General features: G+C 43.5%; 1 protein-coding gene across 1 annotated transcript in view; it reads right to left on the bottom strand.

Annotated features, from left to right (window-relative positions):
- Nucleotides 1-16,941, bottom strand: part of Slc25a12 (solute carrier family 25 member 12) — an 85,823-nt gene extending 68,882 nt beyond the window's left edge. The window contains exons 1-2 of the mRNA XM_055599999.1: nt 16,699-16,941; nt 15,711-15,764 (exon numbers count right to left, since the gene is read on the bottom strand). Of these exons, the coding sequence (XP_055455974.1) occupies nt 15,711-15,764; nt 16,699-16,710 (66 nt within the window). The 5' untranslated portion in view covers nt 16,711-16,941. The remainder of the gene's footprint in view (nt 1-15,710; nt 15,765-16,698) is intronic.
- Between the last annotated feature and the right edge of the window lie 2,796 nt (nt 16,942-19,737).

The following is a 19,737-nucleotide window of genomic DNA, read 5'->3' as shown; positions in this document are numbered from 1 at the left end:
ACACACACACACACACACACACACACACACACACACACACACACACAGAAGAGAATAAAGATAAGGTAATATATTGAGGCCTTGTCTCTGTGCTAATCAAATGTCTTGGGTATTTATACTAAAAATGGCAAAAGAGACTTAAAATAGAACAGCTGTTGAGAACACCTGCTGCTCTTCCATAGGATCAGAGCTCAGCTCCCAGAACCCACGTCAGGCAGCCACAGCCTGTAACTCCAGCTCCACAGAATCCTGCACGAACTTCTGGCCTCTAAGGATATGGAACTCATGTGTGCGTGCACATACAGAGAGACACAAACATACACAGATGATTCAAAATAGAAATAAAACCTTTAAATTAAGCTTGGAGTCCTTCAAAATAACATTATGCTAGAGATTTAGTATTCTAAGTAATATAATAGTTTCACAGCATCCTTTCTGGTTTTTGCCCTATTATTTCAAAGGGTAACCTAAAATAACTTGAAATAAAATTGCTGAATATTATATCCTTAAGCCAAATAACTTTAGAGTTAATCATTTGCTGTTTTAAAGATGTCTCTTAAGCAGCTGTAAATCCCTCCTGGGCACGAAGTCAAGGGCACATGAAAGACATTGACAGGAAGAAGCTGACAGAAATAAGTGATCTAGTTCCCAGATTAAACTTTTTCAACCCAACTCAAGTGTTTGGAATGCCAATGGGCACACAGCTTTTGACATTTCCAGAAACATTTACACTTACAAAAAGTATAGTTCATGTGCGCTCGAGAAGGCCTTGGCTGTCTGAGATGTGAAAAACAAAACAGACCTTATGAGAGCCTGGAGCCCTCATACACGTAATCAAAATCACTTATTAAAACTGGCAGGGCTTTGCATACAAAAGCATGCTGTAATTGCACAGAGCTATCTGTGTCCCGAGGGCAGAAGATCATGCAACCCAGAAATGTTTGGCCTTTTGAAGCCAGAAGATGAATACATCACTGCCCCACCTGACTGGTGTAAACTAGATGGTAGTAACTGCCTTGCAATTTGCTAACATTAACCTTAAGTGACCTTTCAAATACATGACACCTACCTTACAAGCTAACTGTTAATTATAAGGTAATATAGCTTATAATTATAATATAGCTCACAAAGCACTCACACATCTCCAGATTTCTTCTAAGGAGGAAAAAGGATTATCTCAAAAATTTATAACTGGAAAAAAAATTTTTTTAAAGTCTAAAAATGATATAAAATGTAATCTGTTTGAATGGTATAAGTTAAAACACAGATTCATTGATGATTCTGATTCAAACTCATCGTGTGATGTGTATTCGCATACACATATTATTTATTGTTTTTGATGCTGAACATGGCAACTCATGCCTGTAATATCAGGGGCTGAGGTAGACTGCCACAAGTTTGAGGCCAGCCTGTGTTAAACAGCAAGCTCAAGGTCAGTGTAGGGTACTTAGTAAAACCCTGACTCAAGCAAACAAATAAGTAAATAAATTGCAAAAATAAAAATTGAGATGTTGGATCTGGAAAGATGGCTCAGAAATTAAGAGCACTTACTGCCCTTCTAGAGTTCAGTTTCCAGAACCATGTAACAGGGTGCAGAACCACCTGTAACTCCAGCTCCAGGGAATCTGATGCCCTCTTATGGCCTCTTTCAGCAACTGCACTCACATGCACATACGCCCACACAAACATGTAATTACACACATATAATTATGCATAATATATACATATATAATTATATGTTTTTAATTTAAAATTATAAATAAGAAACCAGCATTTAATTGTTTAATTTAATTGTTTTGTTTTGTTTGAGACAAGGTCTCACCGTGTAGTTCTGGCAGTCCCGTAACTCACTATGTAGACCGGACTGGCTTTGAACTCAGAGCTTATGGAACGTAACAAGATCAAACTTTTCTAAAGTATGCATACCAAATCTGAGGTCACATATCTAGAAAAACTATGTTTTTATGCCAAATAAAGAACACGTGAAAATCAAATCTTTCTGTGTTACTGTACATTCATTGCAAGTCTGTGCTGAGTGCTCTGCCTGACGGTGGCTGCCTAAACACACAGGTCTCACTACAGATGAGTGACAAAGCCCACGCTGTTAGGAAGGATGGCGTGGACAGTGAAACCAGAGTCAGAAACTGGGGCCCTAAACCCCAGGCCTGTAACTCATTGGGGACTTCTTGGCAAAAAAGAAAAAGATGCAACTCAGCCGGGTATGGCGGCACCTGCCACTACAGCTACGTGGGAAGCTACAACAGATGAAGCACTTGAGAACAGCCTGGCAACCCCTGTAGACTCCACCCTAAATAAGCGAACATCTCACTGCTTCTCCCAGGTTCTTCTCTGATCGGTAGTTACAAGCAAAAGAGCTGGCCTGTTGTTGGGAGGAAAGGCAGATCTTTAACACCAAAGTCTTCTGAAACAGGAAAGCACGAGTGTTGAAGTCAGCATCCTTGGGATGCTTGGGAGCCAGGAGGTGGTGATGCTCTTTAATCCCAGGGAAAGGGAGGCAGGCAGATCCTTGAGTTCCAAGTCATCCCGGTCTACAGAGTGAGTTCCAGGACAGCCAGGGCTATTATACAGAGAGAGCCTATCTCAAAAAACAAAACAATAACAAAAAAGCAATGCTTGGTAACAGGAAAGGGAGAACTGCACTTCCCTCCTTACTGAACTTTCCTGCTTTTCCCAAACATGAAGAAATGACTCTTCTTACTCTTTGACTCTCTCTGGTCGCTGCCCAGGGGCCAGCTTGCCAGTGACTCTGTGCTGGCTCTAAGCAGCCATCTCTGCACATCCAATACTCGGCTGTCATCTGAGCCAAAACAATTTCTTCATGACCGTTCCAACTTCGATAAACTAATATTTCAGATCTTAACATCCTTCCAGTTTCACTGACTCTGGAGATGACAGACACTGGTTTTATAACTAGAGATATCATACAGAGTGTTTCCCCTGTGGGAAAATGAACAATAGAGGACATTATGTACCAGTGCAAGAGCTGAGAGCCAGGAGCTAACCCTCAAGCCATCCACTGTTAAGGCGCATGCTTCCCACGGAAGCCAAATTTAGTCAGGAATGCATGGCCTTTCACTGCTCACGCAGTCTGCATGAGGAGCAAAGACCGCAGCACACCTGATGTGCAAACCTTTACAACAGTGGCATGGAGGATTAACCTTATTTTAATACACTGCAAGCTGTAAACCGAGCTCTCAGAAGACTGAGGCAGGAGGATTATGAATTTGGGCCGAGCCTTGACTACAGAGTCAGTTTCAGGAAAGCCCGATCGACGATGCAACAAGATCTTGTCTCAAAAACAAACAAACAAACAAACAAACAAACAAACAAACAAGGGCTGGAGAACTGGCTCAGTGGCAAAGAGCACCGTCCGTTCTTCCAAAATTCTTCCAAAGGTCCTGAGTTCAATTCCCAGCAACCACATGGTGGCTCACAACCATCTATAATGAGATCTGGTGCCCTCTTCTGGCGTGCAGGCAAATATATAGGCAGACATTGTATACATAATAAATAAATAAATAAATAAATAAATAAATAAATAAATAAATAAATAAATAAATAAATAAATATTTAAAAATAAAAACTATAAAAAACAAACAACAGAAAGACCAAATTGACTTTTTAACTTTAAGAACCTTATTAAGGCATAGAAACAAAAATTTAGTGAGTAATGTAAAAATTTCCAAGATTACTGAAATCAAGTGTTTTAAGGAAAAGTGGTTTCGTCCATTTAATTTCGTGTATTTACATGGTCTAACATACATTCACATTTATTTATTGAGCATGAGGTGGGTGCATGGATAGAACTCAGGCCTTTAGCTTGGCTTGTTGCACCAACTCACTAGCCCAGTTTTAGGCTTTTTTGAGGCACAGTCTTGCTGCATGGGTTCAGTCTGGCCTCAGACTTGGGGTGATCCTCCTGCTTCAGCCTCCTCGGGGCAAGTATTTCAGGTGTGTGCCACCACAACAGTTCATGAGGTGCTGGGGGGGTCAAACCCAGGACTTTGCGCTAAGAACTTTACCAACTACATGTCAACCCAGCCCCATACATCTAGGTTTAATATAAATATTAAAATTTACATATGTGACTTTCGGAGCCCTCAGAAATAAAATCTATTTGAGTTTTGCAAACAAAATTCTCCAGAATCCTGCCATTCTTGCTCAGGGTGCGCTCCGTAAATGCTCATTTTCCTTTACACTTCGTACGTGCATTAAAAACAGACAAAAAGATTTCAACATTGGGCTGGCAATTGGCTCAGTGGATACAGGGAGCTTGCCACCTGACAACGCAAACCTACTGGCTTTCGTTCCCATGTGGAGGTGGAAGGGGAGAAACAATGTCACAACAATAAATTAGATCAATGTTATAAAAGACTGTAGAACTTAAAGTGCACGCATGTGCTCTTTGTCCATTATCGCTAGTCCCACTGTCAGCTAGGACAACGCTGACAGAGGGAAGAACTCAAGAGGAGCCTTGTGAGTACTGAAATGAACTAATGTTCATGCTCCCAAAATGATTTTCTCTTCAAAATGATCAGAAACCTTGGAAATAAAACAATGGCCTCAGAGAATCCAGTAACTGGAACCAGGAAGATTCCCAGGGGAGATTAAGTTGAATAATTTGTTTGTATTGTTCTTTAAATAAACACTTCAATCTCTCGTCCCAAGTGACCATGGGAACTTTCAAGGAGACTGTATGTTCAGAAGCTTGGGCAAATTGTGTCTCTTTGACGATAGATACAGTTCCTAGGGAGACAGAACACCTTGACGCTGTTAAGGTTTGACTTAAGACCAACATTCTGCTGCAGAAAAAGAAGGCCTTTTGTCTTGAGAAATCGGGTGTTGAAAAGAGCTGAGTGACAGATCAACCAAATGCCATAAATGAATCTAGCCGGGAATCTCATCATTTTTCAATGCATTTTATTTGTTTGTTTGTTTTTGGCTTTTCGAGACAGGGTTTCTCTGTGTAGCCCTGGAACTCACTCTGTAGGCCAGGCTGGTCTCAAACTCAGAGACCCTCCTGCCTCTGCCTTTGGAGTACTGAGATTAAAGATGTGTAGAACCATAGCCTGGCTACGTGTGTGTGTGTGTGTGTTCACTTGCGCGCGCGCACGTGCCCAAAGAGGCCAGGCCAGAAAAGGGCATTAAATTCCATGGAACTAGAGTTGCAGGTGGTTGCGAGCTGCCCAACAGGTGCTGGGAATCAAACTCATGTCCTACAGAACAGCAGCAAGTGCACTTAACCATCTTCTTTCCAGCCCCACAGAAAGATTTCCTTCCAGCAGAAAGTAGCAAGGTGACTCTGAAGGTACTAAGAGTTTGTAATTAAGCCATTACTGCTTTTCTGGTTCCGACTGACAGTTCGGGGGGGAACAGCAGCTGCCTGCCACAGTCTCAGATCTCCCAGCCTCTGACTGTGACCATACATCTTCTCAGAACTGTTCGGGGGAGTCACCCCTGAGGTAGATACATCTGCACACAGGGCCTTGTGACGACATTCAGGCACATGCCTTAAGAATGTAGCTGATTACTCACACATGAGGATTGTCTTAGTCGGGGTCTCTATTGCTGTGCCAAAAACACCACGACTGAAAACCAAGCTGGGGAGGAAGGAGTTTATTTGACTTCTGCTTCCAGATCATAGTCACTGAAGGAAGCCAGAACAGGAACGCAAACAGGCACCTGGAGGCAGGAGCTGAGGCAGAGGCCAGGAAGGCTTGCTCAGCCTGCTTTCTTATAGAACCCAGGACCACCAGCCCAGGGATGACACCACTCACCATGGACTGGGCCCTCCCCCATGGATCACTGAGAAAATGCCTTATAGCCGGATCTCATGGAGGCATCTCCTCAACTGAGGCTCCTTCCTCTCTGATGACTCTAGCTTGTGTCAAGTTGACACACAAAACCAGCCAGTACAACAACCCCATGTTAACGGCTAAGTCATCTTATTAATTTCACCTAGACAAGGACCTAAGATAGAATTCATGGTGGGAGGGGAGGAGGGAGGGGCGTACAGCTCAGATACAAAGTGAATAAATAAAGAAACAAAAAATAAAAAAGATAGTATTCAAGAGGGAACAAAGTCTTCAGCTCTGTGCACACCTGGAACCAGACCCTGAGCTTGCCTGATACTCTGGGTCTCAGTGTATCACACACGCTTCAGCAGCCACCTCATTTAATCTTTATAGCACCTGTCTGTACTGAGCAGGTTAGCCTTCCACAGAAAATAGACTTCAAAGGCAGTATAAACACCTAAGGCACATTTAAAAAGGGTCAAATGAGGATTCAAACCCATGTTGGCAGCCAGGCATGGTGGTCAGTGCCTATGATCCAACACACTGGGATGTGAGAAAGGAGGATGTAGAGTTCAAGACCAGGTCAGGCTGGGTGACCTAGTGAAAATCCAGTCTATAAAAACAAAATGAGTCCAGACCAAACCAGAAACACAAGAAGTTAAAAAGCAGAACAAAGCCTACAAAGCCCATGCCAGTTTATCTACAAAGTCCATGTTAGCTCCGACTGGATTCTGAGGCCGCCTACATGTCTCTATCCAGTTCAAGCTGTTCTAGGAGCACTGCTGACAGATAGAAGGAAGCAACCTGAAGAATCAGAGTCTACCCGAAGCAGCTATCCACAGGAAGCACAGAAATGGAAGAACCAGTTTGTGTATCAATATGATCTGCTTAAATATGGTCTGTTGAAACTATTATTTGGACCATTCCAAAGTGAAAGGGAAAAAGGCTATCACTGTTTCTCTCCTGCTGAAAACAAAATAAAACAAAACAAAAACAAACAAACTATCTGAATTCTTCTGCATGGCCTAGACACAAAAGGCCTGCTGGACATGGCTCCTCCGGCCTCTTCCCTCCTGATGCTGCAGGCCCACTGCCTTCCTTCCTAGCTGTCGAACAGCGAACCGTTTTCTACATCCGAGCCACACAGACGAGAGCCACACGCTGTGAAGCCTCTCTACCACTTCACCTTGAGTTACCATTCAGTTCTTAACACTAACACACTCTCAGGAGCCTTCACCGACTCTTGAAAATGGCGGAAAATAGAGGTCCTTTCATCATTCCTATTTCCTTACTGTGCTTGTCATCCTGGTAGTGAGCCTTTTGTGCATGAGCGTTTTTATATCACAGTCACTCCTGGACGCTGGGGACCCAAACTCAGGTTTTGTGTGGCAAGCATTTCTCTGTCATGTCCCCATCTCCTTAGAGTCCCTCTTGTAACTCTAGCATGATGCCCCTCCTACACTTGACAAGGCAGGCCAGAAGGGCCCGTTGCTACAACCCATGCCCAAGTTCCTTCTCAGCCTTCTTTCCAAAACTAAACAACACAGTACATAAACAAATACTCAGTAAGCCAAAGACTTCTTTCCCCTAGACCTTCATGCTACCTCAAAACCCCCAAGAAACTCATCTTTGCTTTACATTATCACCACCTTCCCATTTATTCTCCGGTCTGAAATAAATGAGACAGGGTTAGGGATGAGGTTGGGTGGGAGAGTACCCCCCCCCCATAGAATGAGGTCTCGGGTTTAACACACAATTAAATAAACAAATAACACATGAGACCAAAGAGTGCTCATTCATGCGTTCTATGACCTTCACTGTCCATCGGTGCTAATGAAGAAAAGAATGGGAATCAAAGTAATATCTGATGCCTGTGTCTCAGCCTCATTTGACCCAGCGTACGTGGTTGTGTAGTCTCAACGTGCATTGCTTTCAGCACGCTCTAAACCCATAAATGAACACACAGAGTGTACCAACCAAAAAGAATTAAGAGATTTACAAAAATAAAAATGTAAAAATCTGTTCTGAGCCGACTTTGCTACAAAGCACAGGGAAGGCCAACTCCTCTTTCTGACATTTGTCAGATTTGTAGCAAACTGCCTGTTGCATCCCCGCTGTCCCCACGTCACCTGCCTCTTACTGCCACGACTGAGCTGGCTCACTGCTGTACACTTCGGATGTAGAACTGGGTCAGTGAGAGTGCGTGGGGAAGAAAGGTATAAGAGAAAAGAGACAGCTCGAGAAACGAGCTATGAGGGTGGCAGTACCTTAGCTCTAGAACTGGCTGTAAAGTGACATCACATTTGATCAGCTAAGAACCCATCTGTTGTGCTCCAATTTTTTGGACTGGGGGCGGCTAAGGTGGGGGAAGGCAGAATCCTAGAGAATCTCATTATTTTGTGTTTTTTTAGATTTATTTATTTACTTGATGGGTATGAATTTTCTGCCTGCATGTATGTATGTTCACTTCATACATGCCTGTTGGAACCGGAACTGGAGTTCCTAATGGTTGTGAGCCACTGTGAGGGCTGAAAATCAAGCATGAGCCCTCTGTAAGAGTATGGAGCATTCAGGATTGCTGAGCCATCTTTCCAGCCCCATCCACCTGGGGATAACTAACAGAAAATACACAGGTTAGGGATGTAGCTCATTTGGCAGGACGTTTGCCTAGCATAAAAGCCTGGTTTTTAGCCCTAGCACCTCATCAGCCCTGAGTGGTGGAACACACCCATAATCCCAGCATTTGAGGAGGTAGAGGCAGGAAGATCAGATGTTCAACGCTATCCTCAGCTACTCAGTGAACTGGAGGCTAGCCTGGGATATAGGAGACCTTATCTCAAAAAAAAAAAAAAAAAAAAAAAAAAAGGAAGAAGGAAGGAAAGAAAAAGAAACAAGCAAAGAAAAACAACTCATTGAATTTTGAGAAGTAATGAAGAACACAGGGAAGCCGGGGATGGTGAGACACATCTTTTATCCCGCCCTTGGGAGACAGGAATAGGCAGATCTCTAAGGCCAACATGGTCTACAGAGTAAGTTCCAGAACAGCCAGGGTTCCACAGAAAAACCCAAACAAACAAACAAATGAAGAACACCTGTGTGTGTAGGGGGGGACTATTTCCTTATACTTAATGTTTCTCTTTCCGAAGCCCTTCATGAATGACACCCTGGACTCCACTCCACTCGGATGTGCCTGAGCTTTCAAAAAAGGAATCTTTTTTTTTAATTGTTTTACATGACAAATGACTTTGTTGTTGCTTAAAGGCTTGTTTTAATTTTAATTACGTGTATGTGCCCAAGTACATATACAGGTATTCACGGAAGCCAGAAGGCACCCTACTTCCTGGAGCTGGAGTTGCATATGGTTGTAAGCTGCCCAGTGTGGGTGCTGGGAACTGAACATGGGTCCTCTGCAAGAGCCGGAAGCTCTCTTCCCCACTGAGCCATCTCTACAATCTGTTTGGTTGTTGTCTTGGGGGTTTTAATTAAGACAAAGTTTTCCCCGTGGCCTGGTGCGACTCAGACTTCTGGGTACTGAAGGAGTGTGTTAACTCGAACATCAGTTGTGCCCTAAAGTTTCAAATTAAATATCTCCCAGCTCTGCAGTGGCGGCGCACGCCTTTGATCCCAGCACTTGGAAGGCAGAGGCAGGTGGATCTCTGTGAGTCTGAGGCCAGCCTGATCTATACAGGGAGTTCCAGGACAGCCAGGACCACACAGAGAAACCCTGTCTCAAAAATCAAAACAAGACAAACAATTCTGGGTATGTGAGCATGGGTATCATGCGTGCACATGTGTTCACATGTATGTGGATGCCCACGTGCATGTGCGGGTCCTAAGTTCACACGGAGTTTCTTCTACCACTACTCTGTAGTTTTGAGATAAAGTCTCGCTGAAGCCAGGCTCTACCTCCCCAGTAGATGGATCACAGGATATGGCTGCCACACCTGCTCAGCTTTTATGTGGGTTCTCAGCATTGCTCACCCTTGTGTGGCAAGCCTTTACCCACCTAGCCATCTTCTCAGCCCTCTGTACTTTCAAGTAGAAAGCTCAAATGACACTAAATTCAAATTCACTTCAAAGTCCTCCTCAAAACAGATTACACTACAGGAATGATGACTATTTCAATCTTTGACTTATTCTTTTTGTTTTGTTTGTGGGTTTTTGTTTTTTTTTGTTTTTTTTTTTCAGGCAGGGTTTCTCTTAGCTCACCTGGAACTCACTCTGTAGACCAGGCTGGCCCCCAACTCAGAGATCCACCTACCTCTGCCTCCCAAGTGCTGGGATTAAAGTCATGAATCACCAACGCCCGGTGTGATTTATCTGTTCTGTTTTGTTTTGGTTCTGGTTTTTCAAAACACAGTTCCTCTGGATAGCTTTGGCTGTCCTGGACGGGCGTTGTAAACCAGACTGGTCTGGAACTCACTGAAATCCACCTGCCTCTGTCTCCCTGAGTGCTGGGACTGCAGGCATGCACCACCAGGCTAGGCTGACTTAGACTTTTTGTGAAACTCCTACTTGAAACTCTCATGGCGCCCCTCCCCTAGTTCCTAGTTCCCCTTCAACTAGGAAATGTCAGCTCTAACCCGGCTCCTGGGTCTCACCCTGTTTAACAGTCTTCCTAACAAGGATTTGTCTAACACCCATACAATACAAACTTGTATGGTTAACCTGACTTTAACTTAGTGGGTCACATCTATTTAGCAATCAAGACACCCTCTCCAATTCCCAAAACAGGTGTTATCCTAAAAATCCTATCTATCCTAAAAATGCAAGCTTCTGGGCTACTCCAGTCCTTTCAGAGTTGACAGCGACTCCAATAGCTGTGCTTACAAAGTCCCTGGTGCCGTCTTGCCTTTCCATTTCCCCAGACACCAGCCACTCCAGGCCTTTACTCCCACAGATTATTTCATTAGCCTCTTAGCTGACACCTCCACTTACTTCCAGTCTCCCCACACTTTATCCACTACACACGAAGAGCTGCCATAATTCACCACTCCAATCTACCCACTCAGAAGCCCAGTTGGCCCACCCGCTGTTTCAAACCCAAACCCCTCAGCCAGTTTGTTTTTTTCTTTTTTCAAGATAGTTACAACACAAAGACAGGTTTTAATTTTGTCTCCTAAGTACCTAGGTTATTTTGTCTTTAATATTCTCAGTAAAATACAGTTGCTAAAATCCCTAATATAACTCTGTCTTCCAAAATTCACCCCATTTCAAACTCCTCTATGCAATATAAGGGGTTGAGGGTGTATGTTCTAGGCCTGAGTGTGGTTGCACTGCCTGTCAACTCTGCCTTTGAGAGGCGGAGGCAGGGGGGCTTGCTCCAGCTTGGGCTACAAAGTAAGACCTAGCCTTAAAAAAGAAGAAGAAGAAGAAGAAGAAGAAGAAGAAGAAGAAGAAGAAGAAGAAGAAGAAGAAGAAGAAGAAGAAGAAGAAAAGAAAGGATCTTTTAGAGGTAAATAAAAATGGGGTCCAAAAAGGTGGATTTTTCAGCCGGGTGTCTTTAACTCCAGCACTAGAGAGGCAGGTAGATCTCTTATTAGTTCAAGGTCAGCCTGGTCTACAAAGACTAAGCCAGCAGGGGCTGCATAGTGAGTTTTAGAATACATCAGAAAAGCTGCTCTTCCCTCCTTTTCTCTCCCCACCCCCCAAGTTCCGGGTTGGGTTGGAAGTTGACAGGAAGATCAAAATGACCTAAGACTCAGAGCCATCTGCCTGCCTCTGCCTGGGATTAAAGGTATGAGACTCCATGTCCACCACATCTGCCTTTTGTTTATGTTTTTGTTTCTTGACAGGATTTATTTGTGTAGCTGTGGATGTCCTGGATCTCACTCTGTAGACCAGGTTGGCCTTGAACTCAGAGATTCACCTGCCTCTGCCTCCTGAGTGCTAAGATTAAAGACATATGCCACCATGTCCTGATAAAGCTGGTCTTCTTATATTTATGGTTGTGAGCCTAGCCTTTAATGGCTGAGCCATCTCTCCAGCCCAAAGCTGCTCGTCTTAAAGAAAAAAAAATATTATGGGTTCTGGAACTCATCTGATTTGACAATGGTCTCTATAAACTCAATGACATTAACTCAATGACTTATAAACTCAATGACATTACCCAAGTCATTTAATCTACATAACAGACCTACCAAGTCTACCTCATAAGAGCAGATAAATGTTAACAAAATATTTCAGAGCACTGAGCTAGTGTAGACTCTAAATGATTGAAAAATGTCAGCAGCCACTGCATTTTTCCATGATTCTAGACAAACCAACACACCTGCTCCACATCAGGCTGTGTTTTCACCTTCATGGTTCCTGACTTCCTCAACCACAGCCCATTAGAATGGGAGTGGGCCTCAGAGAAGAAAAGATCTGCCATCATTCCGTCTTGGCTCAATTCTCTGCTTCAATTATTATCAAATTACTTAATTTGATGATTACTACTAAATGAAATACCAGCGCATGGTACATAACAAATAGTTGTTAGTAAATATTGCTGAAAGGCTGGTAAGACGGCTCAGCAGATAATAGAACTTATTATGCAAGCCTGATGAGCTGAGTTCAATGCCCAGAACTCACTGTGAAAAGAAAGAACCGAGTCCTGGAAGTTGGCGACATGTACACGGCCACACTCACATAGTCACTCACTACAACTTAATTTTTAAAAATGCATGTGATAAACATGCTAAACACTAAAGAAAAATGTAGCTAGAGTATATTTTGGTTTTTGTTTTTGTTTTGATTTGTTTTTTGTTTTTTTCTTGACAGGGTTTTTCTGTGTAGCCTGGCTGTCTTGGAACTCACTCTGTAGACCAGGCTGGCCTTGAACTCAGTATACACCGGCCTCTGCCTCCTAAGTGCTAGGATTAAAGGCGTGTACCACCACACCCAGCAGGTATTTTGTTTATTTCATCTAAAATGTGAATAAGCCAAATGGATCTCTAATGAAACTTTTTATAAAAGTACTCAATTGTTTTAAGTAACCATAGTTTAAAGTAGACAAACCAGGAATAAAATCCTAATATGCTAGAAGGTAACAAAAAGTTGTTTCAACTAGATACAATGTCTTTCCGGCAACTTTATGCTTTCCTGGGGATTAAGCATTTTTACACTGTTTCTCTCTTGTTTACCAGTAATGCTGAAGCTGAGTATGGGTCCTCCTGTTTGTAATCCCAATACTGAATTCAAGGTTAGCTAGACTAAACTATATGAGTACCAGGCCAACCAGGGTTATATAGCAAAATTCTGACTAGAAAAACTAATGATGATGGTGATGATGGTGGTGGTGATGATGCCTGAGTCGATATTTTATGTTCAGTGCTGAATATAAATTAATAAACTTCACAAATTTTCAGTACAAAAATAAAACAGAGACAACACCAAAATGATGTTTGAAGGACTAAGGGGGTCACTCGGTGGTAGAATGTTTACCTAATATGTTTGAGGGGTTTAATTCCCCAGCACCACAAAATAATGATAATGTACAAAAAGATACTGATAATGTGCAAAACAGCAGATGAAAAGCTAAAGTGTAAATGCTGACCAAGAGTAGGATGTAGTTATGAGTTCTCTAAGCTCCTACAATCACTACCACCTCAAACAACAACACACAAACCAGTAACAAATTCAAAATGAGTCTTTTTCTTCCATTTAGAATTTCTAAAGATAGAAAAGACCTCCATTCCCATTTTCTTATGTTCTGCTGAGTCCCACATGAGAACATGAAACCCGGGAAGTATGCATAATTAGCTTAAAGATAAGAAGCCATAGAGACTGAGGCCTGGGGATTAAATCTATATCCCTCAAACTAACAAACAAACATCCGTGGTGATGCATATCCTTAATTCCACCACTGGAAGGGTAGAGGCATGCAGCTCTCTGTGAGTTCAAGGCCAGCCCATAGCTGGGAGTGGAGGGCACACCCTTGTTCCTGATACCTGGAAAGGGGCTCTTTTCTCTGCTTTCTACAGCATCTCAACCAATTCCTTCCATGACTGCTTAGCCAAAAATTAAAATTATCTGTTACACAAACTCTCACAAAACAACTGACTCTAATCATATGACAGGACTTATACTAACTCATCTTTGTGTGTCCCAAAGAATACTTGTAAGGGACAAAGGTCTTAACACACAAAGGGTGAAGTTCTATTATAAGTGGTTTGGTTCCAGAAAGGATTCTCTGCTACACTTTGTACAACTTAAGGCTTCCACAAAGCATGGTTGTACACACTTATAATCCCAGCACTCAGGAGGCTTGAGACAGAAAGATCAAACAAGTTCAAGAGCACTCCAGGCAGACCCCTGTGAGTGTGAGGTCAGCCTAGTGTAATAGTTCCAGGCCAGCCAGAGTTACATGGTAAGACTCTATCTGCAATAAATAAATAAAGATAGATAGATAGATAGATAGATAGATAGATAGATAGATAGATAGATAGATGCCAGACTACATAGTGAACCTTTCTCTAAAAATTAAAATAAATCTCGTTTTCCTATTCTTTTGTTTTCTTTTGGTGCTAACACTCAAACCCTGGGGCTCAAACAAGGTAGGCAAATGCTTGAATCCTGAGCTACGCCCCTGCTTTTAACAACTCTTTTTCATAAAAGACACTGTGTGTGCTCATCTACCAGCTTCTCCCCCACAGGCCTACGGAAACTACCTGTCTCTAAAAGTGCCCTCTTAGGCGAGGCTCATCAAGTAGACACTAGAATCTGTTCCTAATATAGAATCACGGAATCCTGGAATCGAGAGGAACCTTGAAGGTCACCTTTCATTTTACAGAGGAAAATAATACCCAGAAGGAATCCGCCCAAGGTTAATAGTCAACCCAGAACCCACACCCAGAATCCAAAATCCTCCAAAACAGCTCTTCCAAGAAAAATCACAATCTTTAGTAAAATACTTTAGAAATTTAAGAAAGCAAAAACAAAAAAAACTACGCATAGTCAAGTAACCGATTCTAAAAGCTTCACATAAGTAAGGTAAATCCTCGCAACCACTTTTCTTTTTTTCAAATGTGTATGAGTATTTTGTCTGTGCGCAAGTCCGAGGGCCACGTGCATGTGACAGCCTCAGAGGCCAGAAGTAGATCAGATTCCCTGGAACTGGAGTCACAGACATTTGAGTGCCGCCATATGGGTGCTGGGAATCAGGTCTTCTAGAACAATGCTCGTAACTGCTGAGCCATCTCTCCAGACCCTTTCCTTGTTTTTTAAATAGATTATTATTATAAGGAGTGAGTCCATGAGCACGCATGTACACGAGCATATATATGAAGGTCAGAGGACAACTTTATGTAGTTAGTTCTCTTCTTCCATATTTATAAGGGTTCTGGGTGAAGCACCTTCATCCACTGAACCATCTCACCAGCCTCCTTGCAACAAAATCAAAAGCAAACATGTCCTATAAACCACCACGCACGCACGCCCACCCCAAATCCATGGTTGTAATAAGTGGAAGGGAAGAACAACTCTAATTGTCGTACTACTATCTGTGCGACAAACGACACAGACATTTATGAAGAGGAAAGCTTTATAAGTCATCTTAAGTCATGCAATCAAAAACAGTAACTCCAGGAAAGCCTCTTGTAAATATAAAAGAAATCTTTTCAATCAGTTGTTACTAAGAATACAAACAGCCAGGCGTGATGCCAATCCCAGACCTCAGTAGGCAGAGGCAGGTAGATCTCTGAGATCGAAGCCAGCCTGGTCTACAGAGCAAGCTGCAGGACAGCCAGGACTACAGAGAAACCTGCCCCCCAAAACAACACAGTACAAACTACACCCGCCACTCATGTTTGTGAGGCTACAAGAAAGTAGAATATTTCTCGGAGTTAGAGCTTGGAAAGGAATGATGATTCTGCTCTCTTCATTCTTTCCTTGAGGTAAAATTGTTTAACTTACCTGTAGGAATATGTTTCTCAGCTCATGAGGATCACCTCGCTTGGTTGTGTGCACCTAAGGGGGGGGGGGGAGAGCTGGTTAATGCTTAGCTAGAAACCACACAATCTCTTTAGATTATAGTTTACATCTGGTAACAACGTGCTTATCTCTCATAAGGGCATTTAGCTTAAAACAACCCCAAAGCTTAATTGCTGATAACACCTGTCAAACTGGGGATCCATGGCTAAGGGCTGGGAAAAATTGGTGTGAATAACGCAAGACAGAGCAAACTACTGACGGTACTTCCTCTGAACTGAAAAGGGAAACAGAGAAATACAGTCGTTTACTTTCTTTCACATCTCCTAGCAATACAGCAGCAGACACCGAGCTGCAAATCCAGAGAGCCTCAAGAATGGAGCAACAGGAGACGTAAGACACCCAAATTAATAGCCGGGCCTAGCAGCCTTTCTCATGTAGAGCAGTAACAGCACATCGCCATCCCCGAGACCCTTTCTCCAGCCAGCCTAAACCTTGAGAGCTGCCACAAACACAGATACTTTCGACCTCCCGGCAACCTGTCACGCAAATGTCAAGCAGTGCCCTGGGCTGTACTGAGGCCCCAAATGACAACACCCACCCCCTCCCCCATCGCGGATGCCCTGGGTATCCCCGGCTTTCCTGTCCACTTGCTCTCACTCCTTCTCCGATGCTCTCCAGCTCTGTGCTCGCAATCCCATGGACCTAGGGCAACACACTACTCTTTTCCTCTCCCAACCGTAGTCCTCCAAGCCCCTCCAACTCACGATCCCTCCTCCTTCCCCTCCCCCAACCGGGCATCCTCTCCGCTCCGGTCCAAACCCCGCACAGCTCTCCACCCGCAATCTAGAGCCCCGGGACGCGCTGGCTAAGAACCAGGCAAAGAAAGCAAGGGGAAGAGGCGGGGGGCTGCACTCGGGGCCCCTGGAACGTCTCTTATGCAATAAAGGCAGCAGCAGAGAGTTGGAGTCACCTTGACCGCCATGCTGTGCTCGGAAGCCGGGAACGAGCGAGTGAGCGAGCAGGGCCGAGCTGTCAGGGCGCGCGCGCGCCACGGCCCGGGGCCGCGCCCGCGCTCCCTCCGATCGCGGCGCCGCGCCCGTCTATATGCAAATGAGCTAGGGCGCGGCGGTGCGCACCGAGAGGCCTGGGTCGGTCCATCCGCGGGCCGGCGGGGCTGTCGCGCCTCTCGCGGGGGACAGCGGAGCTCCGGCCGCCGGATTCCGACGCACGGCGTGAGCAGAGGTGCCTCCCGGCCAGCCCCAAGTCCCCAGGCCTGGCGGTGGGTGTGGCTTTGGGCACTGGCTTCAGCCAAAGTCGCTTCCCTCTTGGGGCTTAAAGGAACACTTTGGGGCCTGTGTTGAGCAAGGTTTGGAAGCATCTGAGAACTTGTCTCATTAATAATGAGCTAATGACAGCCAGTGGCACATACTGACAAGAAAAATTATAAGGAACTACCTACTTAGGGTTTGTTGTTGTTGCTGTTGTTTTAAGGGGGAAACCTAAGTAAACATAACTGGAAATGTTCTCCTGAATTGGCATTCCTTGGGGGATACTCTTAATAGTTTATTGATAGACTGGATTCACTTCCGTAGACACCCAAATCCTTTGTGCGATGTACATAGAAGACAACTTCGTTTATCTTGGACAAACGTTTATCCACATGAACGCAAAACAGATCTTCATGGAATCCCCTGCTCTGCCTTAAGCCAAAATAATGTCTCTAACCCTGAGTCTTGCCTTTTAGGATATCTGAGGACCAAGGGAGTCGCATGAGTTGGTGGAGTGCCTGCCTAACCTGCACGAAGCCCTGGGTTCCATCCCCAGGAGGGGATGTGTATAGATCTCAAGCTCAGCATAGCAGTATAAAGTAGGTTGTACAAGCCTGTAATCCGGGCACCTGAGAAATGGGGGCAAACAGATCAGAGTGTCGTCCTCGGCTGCGGCTGCGTAAGACTTAGAGGCCAGCCTGGGATGCATAAGACTTGTCTTCAAAGAAAAGAAAATAGGAGAAATAAGAAGAAAGGAGGAAGGGCGGGAGAGAGAGGGAGAAAGGGGGCAGGGATCCAAGGCAGTAATAGCTCAGTCTGAGGACCCTCAGAATACATTAAAGGTAGAAAGATAACCAACTCCTTGTTTTCCAAACTTGAGGTAGGCAGGTGCGAGCATACACTAGAAAATAAAGCGAAAATTAAAAAAAAAAATTGTTAAAGGGAAGGGGGGAAATCCTATTAAGTCACACATTGATAATCACTCAAACATTTACTGAAATCCTCCATGTGCTAGACAGGGTCCTATTGTAAAGTGTGTATATAAATAAACATATATACGTATAAAGTGGGTGTATATGCAGTTTATTTATTACAAGGAATTTCTTGGCTGCCATTATCATAGGCTGCTTCAAGTTATGAAACCGAATAGCAATCTTAAATACTGTAGATATCTACTTTGCTCAGTCATCCTTTTTTTTTTTTTTTTTTATGGTTGTGAGCCACACCTGTGGTCGCTGGGAATTGAACTCATGACTCACTGGAAGAGCAGCCAGTGCACTTAACCTCTGAGCCATCTCTCCAGCCCCTCAGTCATCCTTAAGTATTGAGGCATTTGATTATCCACTGAGTTGTTACAGAAGAATTCATAACAAATTGATGGTGTCTGCTGTAGTAGTGTATTGCCTGTATTCCTACTGCCAGCTACAGACTTTATGTGTTTGTACGTAATATATTTGAGGGCAGGCAAATGCATAGGTGTTTTTAAAAGAAGCACAGTTTACGCATTCAGATCTGCTCATTAATGCATTTGACATGGGTTTTGTGAGTGGGAAGCAAATGAGACTTTAAATGGTTCTTCTCGTTATGTGTTAAAGTTAAGTATACTTAATACATAAAGTCATATTCGTGCCCTGGATACTTGGATTGACCAGCAAACATGCGATGTTTGAAAATGTAGAGCATAGTAAAAGCCAGACACTAAGAAGTCGTCTTTACACACAACCTCAGCCACATAAGGGTTGGTTGGTTGGTTGGTTAGTATTTGGGGTTATTTTGAGACAGGGTTTCTCTGTGTAGTCCTGGCTGTCCTGGAACTTGCTCTGTAAGCCAGACTGTCCTCCTCCACCTGGCTACCATTTCTTTCTTAAATGAAACATGCTCCTTTAAATTAAAAAACAAACAAACAAACAAACAAACAAAAAACAGCGTAAGTAGTAACAGAAAACCAGGTTACCACGTGTGAGTGATGTTGGTCCCTTATCTTATGCCATGCACAGAAACTCTCCTCTTATGTTTAAGGCTAAACATAAGACCTCCAGCCATAAAACTTCCAGAAGAAAACACATGGAGGGGAAGCTCACTGACATTGCTTTTGGCAATGATTGCTTGATGGTCAACTCCGACGCCCAGGCTCTGGTTACAAAGCAACCACATATGGGACTACATCGAACTAAAATGCTTCTGTGCAGCAAAGTGAAGGACAAAAGAGCAGCCTAAAGTTTTGGGGGAAATAGTTTTAAATCATTAACATCCAAGATTCATATTGAGAAAACTTCTACAACACAGTAGCAGACATCTGCCAAACAGTGAATGAAAGACCTGAGTAGACATTGATCAAAAAATGTATAATAAATGGTCAACAGGTACCCATAAAAGGAGCTCAGGATCGCATATTACCAGAGAAAGGGCAAAGAAGAAGTGCTGTGAGTGTAGCCTCTCACCTGCCATTATTAAAAAAAAAGAAAACGCTAACAACAACAAAAATGTACCACCAAGAGCGGAGCGATAAGGACATTCTTGGAATCCAGCAGAATCCTATGGAAGCCGGCACAAAGATTCCTGGAGACGTTAAAAATTATATGCACAACTAAAAATGTAAATGTGTTTTTAAAAATGTATGTGTGTGTTCTAGATCCATCTTCTGTCACAGACATGAAATAGCCACTTTTGGGGGTTGGTCTGATGCTAGTATTTTGATGCTAATTACTGACCCTCAAGATCTGATTCCTGCCTGGAGACGC

The sequence above is a fragment of the Psammomys obesus genome, unplaced genomic scaffold, assembly GCF_907164565.1.
Source record: "Psammomys obesus unplaced genomic scaffold, mPsaObe1.curated_primary_1811, whole genome shotgun sequence".
In the NCBI taxonomy this organism is placed as follows: Eukaryota; Metazoa; Chordata; class Mammalia; order Rodentia; family Muridae; genus Psammomys; species Psammomys obesus.
The sequence above is the reverse complement of the archived record's forward strand: the minus strand, read 5'-3'. Positions and strand labels throughout refer to the sequence as shown.